The sequence below is a fragment of the Pelobates fuscus genome, chromosome 4 (genome assembly GCF_036172605.1).
Source record: "Pelobates fuscus isolate aPelFus1 chromosome 4, aPelFus1.pri, whole genome shotgun sequence".
Lineage (NCBI taxonomy): Eukaryota > Metazoa > Chordata > Amphibia > Anura > Pelobatidae > Pelobates > Pelobates fuscus.
In genome coordinates this window covers 301,141,906-301,157,322 of record NC_086320.1, presented here as the reverse complement: position 1 = coordinate 301,157,322, position 15,417 = coordinate 301,141,906, and the positions used below count along the sequence as shown (strand labels likewise).

General features: G+C 37.7%; 1 protein-coding gene across 2 annotated transcripts in view; it reads right to left on the bottom strand.

Moving 5' to 3' along the window:
• Window positions 1–15,417, bottom strand: part of VPS50 (VPS50 subunit of EARP/GARPII complex) — a 215,617-nt gene that overhangs the window by 59,907 nt on the left and 140,293 nt on the right. For both annotated transcript variants that reach the window (XM_063452255.1, XM_063452256.1), the window contains 3 exons: window positions 15,006–15,100; window positions 14,134–14,232; window positions 6,794–6,884 (listed from right to left, as the gene is read on the bottom strand). In XM_063452255.1, coding sequence (XP_063308325.1) covers window positions 6,794–6,884; window positions 14,134–14,232; window positions 15,006–15,100 — 285 coding nt within the window. The remainder of the gene's footprint in view (window positions 1–6,793; window positions 6,885–14,133; window positions 14,233–15,005; window positions 15,101–15,417) is intronic.

Here is a 15,417-nt window from a genome sequence, read left to right as displayed (position 1 = left end):
AACCATATACAGTGTGTGTTCTTCATCAAAGCTACAGTACAATTCCAACACATTGCATAACATATGAAATCGCTTTAGATGAATTATAGATAAATATATATATATATATATTTGTACAAAAAATGCAGAATGCTTGTGTATCATATCCATGCAATGTGAATTACTACTTTCTTATTTAGCTTACCATTCACCTACACTCATTTCAATAAGCAATCATGCAGACATGAAGAAACATTTAACTGCACAATTTTAAGGTTTTGTAATAGATATAAAAGCAGAATACTTTTATTTTGACTATTTTCAGCTACCATGAAACATAGTTTCATGGTAGTTTGCTTGAGAGTAATTTCATGCTAGATTTAGCAAGTAGTAAAGCTCAAGAAACATGTTCTTAGCTGACCAAATTTAAGACCTGACACCAAAAAACTCAGAGAAACTGCTCTGTTTACATTGCAGGGTTAATCCAGCCTCTAGTGGCTGTCTTCCTGACAGCCGCTAGTTGCGCTTCTGCGACGCTGGATGCGAAAATCGCATTTAGCATGCAGAACGTCAATAGGAAAGAATTGAAAAATGTTTTCCTCTGGACTGTTTGAATGCGCGCACGGCTCTAGCCGCGCATGCGCATTCCAATCCACTGGGGAGCTGACGTCGGCGGGGGAGGAGAGGTCACCAGCGTCGAGGGAGCCTGGCGCTGGAATAAAGTAAGCGCCAAGATGGGGGGTACCTAAGGGTTATATAATGTCAGGAAAACGAGTTTGTTTTCCTGACACGATAGTGATCCTTTAACATGTGTTGATTCAATGCATCTCTATGAGGAGATGCTTATTGGCCAGGGTGACATTATGATTGGCTGAGATCATCAATTTTGATGATGTCAGCCAAGAAGGGGGACTGGTATAGGAGGAGAGGCAGGGAGGGGGAGCAGGAAGCCCTGTGCCGCTCTGGAAAAAGGGGAGATTTAACCCTTTTACTTTCTTGATGGGTGGGCTGAGGGCCTAAATAGTGAAATTAGAACTATAGTGTCAAGAATACAGGTTTGTGTTCCTGCCACTTTGGTGCCCCTTTAAGACACATCTTAAATAATGCTTATTTTTCTGCTGAATAATTGGCTTGCATAACAAAACAGGAATTAACGTGTGCAGTAATTAATAAACCCTCAAATAGAACACCATTGGGAAGAGTTGGAATGTGAAGATCACAACATGAATGTGTGGCCAAAAAAATGTGATGTAAATGTGTGATACAATAAAAAGTTAAAAGGTAAACTTGGCAGTGGCAGAATCCAGAATGCAAATAATTGTGATTTGTTCAGGCAAATAAGAGTGATTGAATCCTGTACTAAATGGGAATCTAATAAAATATCACCTGATTGTGCTGATAATGTTAAACTGACCTTCACATTTCTTTATTTAGCCTTTTTTATTTTTTTAAAGCATGAAGTTCGTTTCTTAAAGGACCACTCTAGGCACCCAGACCACTTCAGCTTAATGAAGTGGTCTGGGTGCCAGGTCCAGCTAGCTTTTACCCTTTTTTTTTTATAAACATAGCAGTTTCAGAGAAACTGCTATGTTTATACTGAGGGTTAAGCCAGCCTCCAGAGCCTCTAGTGGCTGTCTCATTGACAGCCGCTAGAGGCGCTTGCGTGCTTCTCACTGTGAAAATCACAGTGAGAGCACGCAAGCGTCCATAGGAAAGCATTATGAATGCTTTCCTATGCGACCGGCTGAATGCGAGCGCGGCTCCTGCCGCGCATGCGCATTCAGCCGATGACATCACGAGGAAGAAGAGGAGGAGGAGGAAAGCTCCCCGCCTGGCGCTGGAGAAAGAGGTAAGTTTAACCCCTTCCTCCCCCCAGAGCCCGGCGGTAGTGGATCCCTGAGGGTGGGGGCACCCTCAGGGCACTCTAGTGCCAGGAAAACGAGTATGTTTTCCTGGCACTAGAGTGGTCCTTTAAGAAAAAAATAACAAAATGTTTAATATTAAAGTAATAAGAACATAAACAATGGTAAAGTAATAGAACAGTTTAGCCTGTAGGATCAGTGATATTTCATGCCATCATCACAATCCAATCCCTAACCCATGGCATTGGAATGTCCTGCTTAATTACCATATGCAGTTCTATACTGTACAGCCCTACAACAGTTAATCCAACAATGATTTCCAAGGGATAAAGAACCCAGAGTCTATCAAACCATAACAATGGAAAATTGTTGCATGCATTTCTCATTTGCGTAACTCCTAGATCAGCAATTTTAAATGGCTTTGTCATTAACATTTTCTTTACGTACATCCACTTAAAACAGGATTACCTACTGATTAAAATAATTCTATTTTTTTCATCCAGTCCAAACCATAATAGGCGAATATTGAGAACCTGTCAGTTTTTCACAGAGAGGATTAGAAAATTATTATGAAATTACCTTCAGAGACAATTACTGATAAAAAGATGACAAGCTACAAGCACAATGTGACATCAGCAAATTCAAAGCTGTGATTTTCTAAGTAAGTCCAGGCAATGCAATGTGGAATGAAAATCATTGGGAAGCTGCTCTGAGATGATGCTGAATGCACAGTGCCCCCACAGGAGAGGGCTAGCTAAAACTAATCTATCAAATTTGTAACAAAACAAAACTGTTGAATCATTTTATAAATGATTAATACAACATTATAGTCACTTCTAACCCCCTACAGACAAACAATGATACAGACAAGCTAACAAAAATAGTCCTGAAGGAAAAGTGGCAAGTCTGTCATGTCAAGGATTAAAATAAGTACAGGTGAAAAAAATGATACAAACTGGTCTGAGTCTACAAGAGTTAGCATAAGCGCTAATGGGAGTGCCACCATAAGATGGCCTGAACGCCACCAACAAGCATTTACAACATTCTTGGAATCTTGCCTTGTCCAAAGAATTTAAAACCGATCATCATGTATTCTAATGTGTAGAAACCCTGCATATAAATTACTTAAATATACTAACATATAATTAAAGGATCACTATAGGGTAAGGAACACAAACATGTATTCCTGACCCTATAGTGTTAATACCACCATCTAGCCACCCTGGGCCCCTCATGCCTCCATAAATAAACTGTAGGTCTGCATGCTGTTTCCATAACAAAAACCAAGCAGTCTGCTGACATCATCAGACGTGGTAGCCTGATCCAATCACAGTGCTACCCCATAGGATTGGCTGAGACTGACAAAGAGGCAGATCAGGGGCAGAGCCAGCATGATGCAAACACAGCCCTGGCCAATCAGCATCTCCTCATAGAGATGAATTGAATCAATGAATCTCTATGAGGAAAGTTCAGTGTCTGCATGCAGAGGGCGGAGACACTGAATGTTTGGATGCATTTTAGGCAGCCATGACCCAGGAAGGATCTCTAACAGCCATCTGAGAGGTGGCCAGTGAAGTTATCACTAGGCTGTAATGTAAACACTGCATTTTCTCTGAAAAGGCAATGATTATACTCACCAGAACAAATTCAATAAGCTGTAGTTGTTCTGGTGACTATAGTGTCCCTTTAACCCCTTAAGGACACATGACATATGTGACATGTCAGGATTCCCTTTTATTCCAGAAGTTTGGTCCTTAAGGGGTTAAGATGATGAATACACATTGTCAAATCGAAAAAAAATAAAAAGATGAACAACCGGCAGATATATGGAAACTCCAAGTGCCACATTGGCACATACACATTGGCACTTGGTAACAACTCTATTCATCAGAAAAGACAAATGGAACTACTGCTTAACCTCCCTGGCGGTATTCCCGAGCGTGACTCGGGGTTAATTTTCGCTGCCAGAAGCGGTAACCCAGAGTCACGCTCGGGGTAGATAACAGAGCCCCCGTTGGTAAGATGTACTTCCCTCCGCCGCGATCCGCTTCGGGAGGACTGCCTCACAGCCCAGGCAGCCCTCCCACGGCAAATCAGGCCCCCGGGGGCCATGTGATCGCTCTCAAAGAGCGATCACATGGCCCTCTATAGCTGGCTGTGGATCTGCCAGCAGGGGGACTGTTTGAAATATCAGACAGTCCCCCTGCTGGTGGGAAGTATAAAAAAAAAAAAAAAAAGACAAGTGTAAAAATAAATTAAATATATTTTTATATATATATATAATATATATACATATTATATATATGTAACGTCATACAAAGTGTATTTTAATATTAATATAAGTATATATATTAATATTAAAATACACTTAGAATGACGTTACATATATATAATATGTATATATATTATATATATAATAGATGTACATATATATATATTATATATAAATACGTATAATTAAAATAATAAATAAATAAAATAATAAAATAAAATATTGAAACAAAATTTAATATAAATTATATATGCATATGTAATTTCATTCTAACTGTATTTTGTTATTAATATATATATATATCGGTAACAAAATACACTTAGAATGACATTCTATATATATATATATATATATATATATATATATATATATATATATATAAAATACAAATAACCGCAAATATATATATATATATATATAGATAAATACATATAATTACATAAAAGATTACATTAGTATACACGTAGAATTTAAATACCTATAAATGCATATATATTAAAATTCTACATGTATATTTAAATAATCTTTTAACGTAATTATGTGATTTGATTAATTACAATTTGATTGACATGCCTGACATGGGGGCGGAACTGGGCGGGTAATTCAAATGCAAAAAAATGGTACCGCTTTTGGTACAAAATTCCTGACATAATCATACCGCCAGGGAGGTTAAGCTGATAACAGATAGCTTCTATCAGCTTGCTTAAACTCCCTTTCCACTTTTGAAAGCTGTATAGGAGACTTTTCAAGGGGTTTTGAGGGCTTGTGCGTGCGCACACCATAGAAGTAATTGAACAGCTAGAGTTTCCTCCTGTGAAACCTATCAATGAGGGGATCACCTTAGATATTCACAAACTACTGCGGTTATAAGTTACTGAATTCAGGGAGACAGAGACAAGGGACATCCTTGTACTATAACATTTGCAAAGAACATGAAGTTTCTTAACAACTGAAAACAAAACTATTTTCTTGCAAAATCCATTTATCAAACAACACTGTCATTTAGCACAAAACGTTCAAATTATCATATAGTAGTTCAGCTAAAAAACAATTATATTGTAAGCTGTAGAAAATCTTATCTTAATATCAAAATCTAATCCTAAATCATGTACAGCACTGACATAAAATGCATGATTCACCAATGTCTTATTTTCTTTAATTTCATTTCTGTTTAAATAAGCCAGTCATGTACATTTCGATGTAGAAATCATTACCAAAGCTATCAATGCGCCAAAATAAATTTCTGTATTAATTATTAATGTTCTGTGAAAACAGGAAAATCGTTTAATAAATATGAATAAGAAAATAGATGAAAAACTAGCCATACGATTATTCATTTTCATGAGGATATTTAAACTGTGATCGTCAACCATAAACTGGCTTAATAATCCACTGACTGGCCACCTGGCTCAAAGGCAAGAGACTACTATATTTTATAGGAATCTCATGGCTTATTGGGCTATTCCTGAAATGTCAATATCACATATCTGTTATATATTTTACAGAAGAAGGATAAAAGCAAAGATACACAGGTAAGTACATATGTACAGACATGGCAAGAATATCTCCCAAAAAGGCAAGCTATTTGAGCTGTTCAGTTCTCAGTATTCTCTTGCACATTGTTTTTTTCGCTCTCTCCGTAAGATAAAAGGGTAGTCCAGACACGGATCCCTTGCTCACTGTGCCTAAAGGCTATTGCTATATCTCACTGACGTGGCCTAACAAGGCTGGAAAGATTGTCTCGAGTTGCTGTATCTTATGTGCAGAGGGAGCAAGCCTGCATTTGGGATTTATACCGCCCTTCTGGGTGGCACCAGGCTCATGTGCAAATGGCTTAAGTTCTCTCTAATGGCACAAGATGAGCTAAAGTCCGCTTAAGAACTGAGCTGGGATCCACCGAAGGACAAGCTATTTGAGTTGTTGACTTTTGTCAAATAACTTGCCCTTGGATCCACACACAGTTCTCAAACTGGTTTTAGCTTATCTCGTGCCATTACAAAAAAATAAATAAACCATTAGCACATACGACTGATCCCACGAAAAAGGACGGTACAAATCCAAAATGCTAATTTGGTTTCCTTTGCAGGAGAGATACAGCAACCACAGACAATTGTTTCAGCCTTTTGGATTACCAATACCCATTTGGGTGGGATTCTCCTGAATGCAAAGCATTTAGATTATCTTTGCAATGACACAAGGGGAGCTAAACCCAGCTTGAGAACTGAGCAGGAACTCACTGATGGGCAAGCTATTTGCACTGTTGTCCATTCTCAGCATTATCTTGCACCCTGTCTTTGTTTGCTTAACATTTGTGGAAATTTAATGCAGGAGAGTATGTATGCAAAAAACAAAAAACAAAAAAACATTCTAAACATTAAGCAGCCCTACAAGACATACTGGTAATCAGTTGTAAACTTGTTTGAGCATGACCCTCATCACCCCTTTCTTGTCTGTGATTACTTCTAGAGGCAAGTTACACACTGGCAAGTTGCATACTGTACATCTCTACTGAACATGCTGCCACTTTACAAATGAATAAATAGGGCGAGCTGAAAACATTAACTTAATTTTATCTATATACATTGACTGGAATACTATACTGTTCGAATTTTCATGACAGACACAAATAAAAGAAAACTTTTACAACATATAATATAGAGCACAGAATTCATGCACTTACGTGTAATTGCAAAATGCTAAAACTGGACTTGACAGGGCAGAGTTCCCAAGTCTCATTCTCAAGGAACATTCGTAGCTCTTCTAGACGTGTTCTGAAAAATAAAACTCATCTATTTACATGGAGCAGCAGATAAAAGTTGACTACAAAAAACAAACAAAAAAAAAAATCTAGAAGTTAACATGCACAAACTGTGGGCATAGTTTTTCCCTGTGCAGAATATACATAAATCATTGATACCATGGTAATGTCTCAAAAAGACAATTATATAATCACTGATTCAAGGGATGTGGCGAAAAAAGCAGAGGAGTTAAAGGCTACGATGATTTATTCAGTTTCAATATGCTTCACAGTCACTTTACCAAGTACAAAAGAAAATGATACTTCATTAACCTCTTTCAAATGTGAAGTTGAGAAGTCTTTCAGTGCCCATGGGACATAAGGTTTAACACATAAATTCCTCTGTTTATTAGAAGAATATATTTTGAAGCCTTTTGCTTCTGAAAAATACACCATTGATAATGCAGAATTTACACTTTCACATTATCAGTGTTGATTTGGTCTACCCTGGACATAGTGGTAGTACCTTGTCCTTCACCTGTTCTGCTCCATTAGATTCTGAATCAGAAGGAGACAATCTCAAAACCTATTGGCTTGAATTATTACTGTTAAAAAAATGTTATATAAATGCTAATATCACAATGCTATTTTGTAAAGATGGTCAAAAGAATCAGTAGTTACCACCTCTTTAAAATGAACAGAAAGTGTAGAGTAGCCATCAGCAAACAATACCGTTTTAAAATAAAATCACATTTACAATTCTTTTGTGTAACATGTGATATTTAATGTACAAAACAACAACGATACGAACTCCAAGAGCTGTCTAGAACCGCAAGCAGTCGGCCACACGGGTCTGACTATCACAGCCTGCTAATGTACTTTGGATGATGCTCCAGCTACTCAAGGACAGTATAGCAGACATTTAAAGTGTCTCTGCCATCTCAAACTTACCTTTCTCCTATTGGTCCACCTTCTCTTCCTCTTCCCGAATCTGCTCTTTTATTTATTTCGGATCTAGTGCTCTTTAAAACATAAGACAAAGTGGGGATTACATTGTCTTATGTACTTTTCCTACACTTGGCAATATTGACAAAGGGTGGAGCTTAAGGTAAGCTTCACCATTTAGTCATATGTCAGGTGTAGAAAAAATACATAAGACAAAGCAGTCCCTACTCTGTCTGATACTTTAAACAGAAATACATTAGAAATTAAGAAAAGATTAACAGATTCTGAAAGAGTTAGAGAAGAATAAACAATAGGAGAAAGGTAAGTCAGAGCCACTTTAAATATAGTATTGCACAATAAAAATCTGTTACATATATGGGATTTTAAGCTACCTATGCTGATGGTATTTTACGGGTTATAACCCACATTAACATAAACTACATTAAAGGAACACTATAGGGTCAGGAACACAGACATTTATTCATGACCCTCCAGTGTTAAAACAGCCATCTAGCCCTCCTCCCCCCGGCTCCCTAAATATAGTAAAATCTTACTTGTCTTCAAGTCTGCAGCTGCTGGCTCTGCCCCTTTCTGTCTCTGACCTGCCTCCTGTCTGCTGACATCATCGGAAGTGGTGGTCTGAGCCAATCACAACACTTCCCCATAGGATTGTCTGAGACTGTCAAGAAGGCAGATCTGGGGCAAAGCCAGCACAGGCCAAACACAGCCCTGGCCAATCAGCATCTCCTCATAGAGATGTATTAAAGGGATACTCCAAAGCCAAAGCACAGCCTTTGTATGAATATGCCCATCTTGGCCCACCAACAATCCACGATTCACGTATTTCCCTTTTTTTATTCCAATGGAGATACTGACAAAACCTTGACTGATGTTGGGCCACGAGGACTGGTTTAGGAAACACTTCTATCGCAGATACAGGGAGTGCAGAATTATTAGGCAAATGAGTATTTTGACCACATCATCCTCTTTATGCATGTTGTCTTACTCCAAGCTGTATAGGCTCGAAAGCCTACTACCAATTAAGCATATTAGGTGATGTGCATCTCTGTAATGAGAAGGGGTGTGGTCTAATGACATCAACACCCTATATCAGGTGTGCATAATTATTAGGCAACTTCCTTTCCTTTGGCAAAATGAAGGACTTTGTCAAAAGAAGGACTTGACAGGCTCAGAAAAGTAAAAAATAGTGAGATATCTTGCAGAGGGATGCAGCACTCTTAAAATTGCAAAGCTTCTGAAGCGTGATCATCGAACAATCAAGTGTTTCATTCAAAATAGTCAACAGGGTCGCAAGAAGCGTGTGGAAAAACCAAGACGCAAAATAACTGCCCATGAACTGAGAAAAGTCAAGCGTGCAGCTGCCAAGATGCCACTTGCCACCAGTTTGGCCATATTTCAGAGCTTCAACATCACTGGAGTGCCCAAAAGCACAAGGTGTGCAATACTCAGAGACATGGCCAAGGTAAGAAAGGCTGAAAGACGACCACCACTGAACAAGACACACAAGCTGAAACGTCAAGACTGGGCCAAGAAATATCTCAAGACTGATTTTTCTAAGGTTTTATGGACTGATGAAATGAGAGTGAGTCTTGATGGGCCAGATGGATGGGCCCGTGGCTGGATTGGTAAAGGGCAGAGAGCTCCAGTCCGACTCAGACGCCAGCAAGGTGGAGGTGGAGTACTGGTTTGGGCTGGTATCATCAAAGATGAGCTTGTGGGGCCTTTTCGGGTTGAGGATGGAGTCAAGCTCAACTCCCAGTCCTACTGCCAGTTTCTGGAAGACACCTTCTTCAAGCAGTGGTACAGGAAGAAGTCTGCATCCTTCAAGAAAAACATGATTTTCATGCAGGACAATGCTCCATCACACGCGTCCAAGTACTCCACAGCGTGGCTGGCAAGAAACGGTATAAAAGAAGAAAATCTAATGACATGGCCTCCTTGTTCACCTGATCTGAACTCCATTGAGAACCTGTGGTCCATCATCAAATGTGAGATTTACAAGGAGGGAAAACAGTACACCTCTCTGAACATTGTCTGGGAGGCTGTGGTTGCTTCTGCACGCAATGTTGATGGTGAACAGATCAAAACACTGACAGAATCCATGGATGGCAGGCTTTTGAGTGTCCTTGCAAAGAAAGGTGGCTATATTGGTCACTGATTTGTTTTTGTTTTGTTTTTGAATGTCAGAAATGTATATTTGTGAATGTTGAGATGTTATATTGGTTTCACTGGTAAAAAATAAATAATTGAAATGGGTATATATTTGTTTTTTGTTAAGTTGCCTAATAATTATGCACAGTAATAGTCACCTGCACACACAGATATCCCCCTAAAATAACTAAAACTAAAAACAAACTAAAAACTACTTCCAAAAATATTCAGCTTTGATATTAATGAGTTTTTTGGGTTCATTGAGAACATGGTTGTTGTTCAATAATAAAATTAATCCTCAAAAATACAACTTGCCTAATAATTCTGCACTCCCTGTAGTAACAGATTTTGAGGAAATCAGTTCACTTGCTTTTCACCTTATATAAGACAAATATTAAAGTTTCATAATTAAAAATTGTTTGTCTCCACAAATCATGCTTTCAAGAAAATACCCTCAAATGTTTTGTGTTGTATTTAACATTGTATTGTTAAAAGCTCTTGGGGCACAACACATTGCTCTTACTGATATATTGTGTTGAATGTACACATTTTTTTTTAAATTAGTGTGGAAAGTAACAACTTAATTATTATTAAAGGGACACTCCAGGCACCCAGACCACTTCTGCCCATTGGAGTGGTCTGGGTGCCATCTCCCACTACCCTTAACCCTGCAGGTGTAATTATTGCAGTTTTTATAAACTGTAATATTTACATTGCAGGTTTAAGTCCTCCTCTAGCTGCTGCCTACTAGACAGCCACTAGAGGGACTTTCGTGATCATAGAACATGAAAAGTGGACATCCTCACGCTATGTCGCCAAAATCCCCATAGGAAAACATTGTTTAATGCTTTCCTATGGGGAGGTCTAATGCGCATTAGGTCTCCCCTGCCGGCTATCGTTGGCAAGGGAGGAGATTAGGTGGAGCCTGACCCAGCGCCGAGTGACATCGGCGCTGGACTCCGGTAAGTCACTGAAGGGGTTTTAACCCCCAGCAACTTGGGATGGGGAGTGGGATGGAGAGGGGCACTGCGGGAACCTGCAGTGCCAGGAAAACAAATATGCTTTCCTGGCATTTGAGAATCCCTATAAATCAATGCATCTCTATAATGGAAAGTTCAGGGTGTCCCTGCAGAGGAAGGAGACACCGACTGGCAGTGCTCCATGAAGCACCTCTAGTAGCCATCTGAGGAGTGGCCAGTGAAGTTATCACTAGGCTGTAATGTAAACACTGCATTTTCTCTGAAAAGACAGTGTTTACGGCAAAAAAGGAACGATACTACTCACCAGAACAAATACAATTAGCTGTAGTTGTTCTGGTGACTATAGTGTCCCTTTAACATCGGATTATATTATTAGTACTGGATACATAGAAGCATTATTGACCAATTTCAAATCGTTAGTTGTTGCATTTCTGCATAATAAAAGCATTAAGGAGTTAGCCATTCAGCTGGGAGATTACCACTAAGCATCATTATGTTAAAATGCTTGCTTATGTTGCTAATATGACAACTTGATAACACCAATTGGGGGTCTTCGTTACATCAAGTCAAAAAACAATAAAAAGTAATTTTACGGACTTTATAACAATTATGTTTATGCAAACCATATTAACTTTTAAAGGAAACAAATGTAAAAAGAAATATTCAAAGCACTGACTGCAATTACTCAGCGCGGCGTATGAAGACTGCTGAAGTTAATATTCAGCAGTCAAAAACGTAGCTGTGCCATTAACATTGACATTAAAAAGGTAGCGGGATACTATTATTTCACTGCATAAACCTTGTGCTTCCTTTGGAAATATTCACTGACAGCTGCTACATGAGTAAAGAAGTGCAGAGTTGGGTCATTTATACTAATTACTTACTATTAAAAATAAAATCTTTTTCCAGTTAAGTTAAATAGTCTTAGGACCTCTTCACAGATAATTATGCATTCATTAAAACATAATTAGAATTTAAGAAGGTAACAAAATGGATGGATAAACAACAATCAAAACCTTTATTTAACTGTAATTAAAACCGAAAAGGATTTTTTACAAAAAAATTTAATTCTAAAAAAAAAAAAAAAAAAAAACAAGAAGAAGAAAAAAAAAAAATAGAAATCAAAATATCCTGCCATATTCTTGCCAGTTTAAATAACACTGAGGTCTGCACCTGTCTTTTTGGTGAGGGAATGATATATTGTATATATATATATATTCTAAAAATGATGCTTATGCTCTTTAAAAACAGAGCTTATTTTCAACTACAGTATGTAGAAAGAAAAAAGAAAAAAGAAGAAAATAAGACCAGGTATGACGACCTACAAAGGCAATCTGAATATAATTATTTCTGCAAATCTCTGGATTGTTTTCGAGTGAAGGTAAAAAGCTCCTGAAGTTCAGGAAGAAGTCTTTTTCTTTTTTAATAAGTGACTGCACATAACTGAATAAAAAAAAAAAACAACGTTGCCCAATTAAAAAAGTGCAAAAACAGGGAGATCCCATTTTTGCACCAACTACTTGTGGATGATAATGAGATGATTAAGATTTACAGGAGTCAATTAGCACTTAGAAGTTACTAGTTAAAATAATGCTGAATAAGAAAGAGAAAATATATATCTACAAGTCATTCAAGACAAGTCTAAGTCAGTATGACTCCACACACATGTATTAACTAGAAAATATGGTACTCTTATGGTACTGAGTATATGAGTTTTAAGATTCTGTCTTTGCTCATCATAATGATTCAGGTTATTTCACCACTGTGATGAGAATAGGGTTTGCTGTCAGATCTGTGTGGACTATCTGGGTATAATATCAACTTAGCAGCCATGTCTTGGAGTGAAAACATGTTTATCTACTATTTACGTGGTAGCTGTCACTCAGACACTGTATGACTAAACATGCAGCAACCTATGACTAAGTGCACGGTACAAAACATGTAATAAACTGCTGAATGCGTTCTTCTACAGTTGTCTTTTTTTTTTTTACGTCCTTGTAACCATAACACTGCCATGTGCCACCACAGTTCATTTTTACATAACTGTTCAACAAGCATTTGTTTTTTTTTAATAATAATTCTTTATTGTCATTTTGCCAAAGAATAAATTAAACATATTGCAGACTGCCTTCTTTACACGAGGGAAATACTAAAAAATAAGACTGAAACATAGAAGTACATTATACACGTGACAGCAGGTAGTAACCCGTTAGACGTTGTCTGTGTTCACTCTTTTCTTCCATGCCTTCCAAGTGGGTAACTTAGAGGTGGGGGTACACTGCATCACCCGTGCCTCTTCAGAGGGACATTGGTGAGCCATGCCTGAGGTCAGGGAATGAGGTTTGCCATATGGCTTCGTATGGGGAAAGGGGAATTGTGGGGCTGTCCAGGCTGGGGGTAATTTTGATAATGCAGGCAACCCTTTGTAGTTGAGTTGGGGAAATGATGTTGGAGAGGGGAAAGAGAAAAATTCCATGGTAGTTGTTCTATGATGTAGAGTTGTTAGAATCAGCTTAGATGGCTTTTACCAATTTGCACCAGGATTCCCAGGTGATGGTGTAGTGGTGGTAGTTTTAAGAGAGGGATAGGCAGAACTCATCCATAATCCCGATGCCCTTGACTCTCTTAATCCAGTCCCTAACAGATGGAGGACTGGCTTTTTTCCAGTGGATTGGGATAAGTAGATTGGCTGTGTTGAGTAGGTGTCTGACCACGGATGTTGTGGCTTTTGGTAGGGGCAATGGGAGGAGATGGAAGAGGAAGTTTCATGTGTGAGTGGAATATTTACCTCTAAAATGGTCTGGATAAGTCTGGCAAGTCAGGACCAAAATTTGTGTATTACCGGGCAAGACCACCAGATATGTGCGGGGTGGCCATTTGGTTGGTGGCATCTCCAACATTGACTGGGTGTATGTGGGAACAGTTTCTGAAGTTTAGACAAGCATTTGTTTTAAAAGTTATAGGAATTGTGCATCAGTTACTCAATTGTTTATACTTATCTATTTAACTGAATCTGGAGCTCTTCAAGTTTAAGATCTTATACCAACTTAATATGGAGGTGAGCACCAGATTATGGAATATAAATAACTTTGTTGTAATAAGGAACATGTGATATAAAGAACTAAAACAAACAGCACTATAGGGTTAAACTTACAGTAATAAGGAATATTGTCTTATAATATTTACCTATGATAATTCTTAAAATAGTTTATACTTTGTTTCCGTATAGATTCCTGCAAGACTTCTGACTTACTACCACAAAATTCTTCTCCAACCTGCATTAGTCTAAAATGAGAAAAAGAGACAGTGTTATACTGTATAAGGAATATCATGTTAATTATTATTATTATTATACTACTGTAGATAAATAAGCTAACGTTTGGTTAGGCAGTAATTAAAAAAAGATTAGAGGTTCCTGTGCAGAGTAACACTATGCCTATGAAAATTATGATTACTTACACATTCTACACAGTACATATTACTGGAAGGCTGCGGATGTTGACATGTAACATAGTATAAAATGTGCTTTCTTAGGAGATGTGCATTTTGTTACCCTACAGTTTTAAAATGTGTTGCATCGAAGATCAGGTATCATGGAATGGTTATACAGCTGCATAGTAAGACACCCGTGCCCTTTATCTGGATCAAAAATTAATCTTGCTTTTTAACAAGCTACATGAGCTCCCACAATAATATACTGCCAGTGATGAAGACAAGTTGCCAAGGGCACAGGGCAATCTTCAGGTTTATCGACAGGAATGGAATAGCAAAGAAAATCAAGTTGGTATTACAGAAGTCCACAAAGAATATAGATCTCAACAATTCAATGTACACTATATTAAAGATGTAAACAAAACAAAAATGAAGACTTAAGTCATATTGCAAATTGGTTTAGAAATGAAAAGATCTCCATTCAATTCATTACACGTAGAGTGTCTGACAAAGACAGACAATGAAAAAATAAATAAGTCTATAAAAACAGCGCAAAGACAAGGATGAAAATAAAGCAAAAACCTTTTTCTTAACAAAACCAAAGCAATGTAACAGTTGAGGCTTACCTGCTGATTATATCTAAAACAAATATAAAATCGTCATATTTGAAGTTGGACATGTCGGTTCCTAGAAGATATGTTTTGACTTTTAGTTGGACATCCTGCAAAGCAATGTCAAAAATCAGTCTGAAAGCAGTCGAGGAATAATATGTGAAAAGCAAGAGCAGTATTGCATGTTCAAGCGTCTGTTCAAGAAATATGTTTTTATTTTCTCTATTTAAAGATAAGAACATTTATTTGACAATCTGTCTCTTTCAATTGAACAGATATTACCACACGGACTAAAATTTTAGACAATGCTTCGCTGAAAAAAATAAAATAATTACTGGATTTTACTTCGAGACAGTCAGCGGAGCATAATCGAGCACACTAGAAATGACAACAGAAAAATAACAAACACAAAAAACATTTACATGAA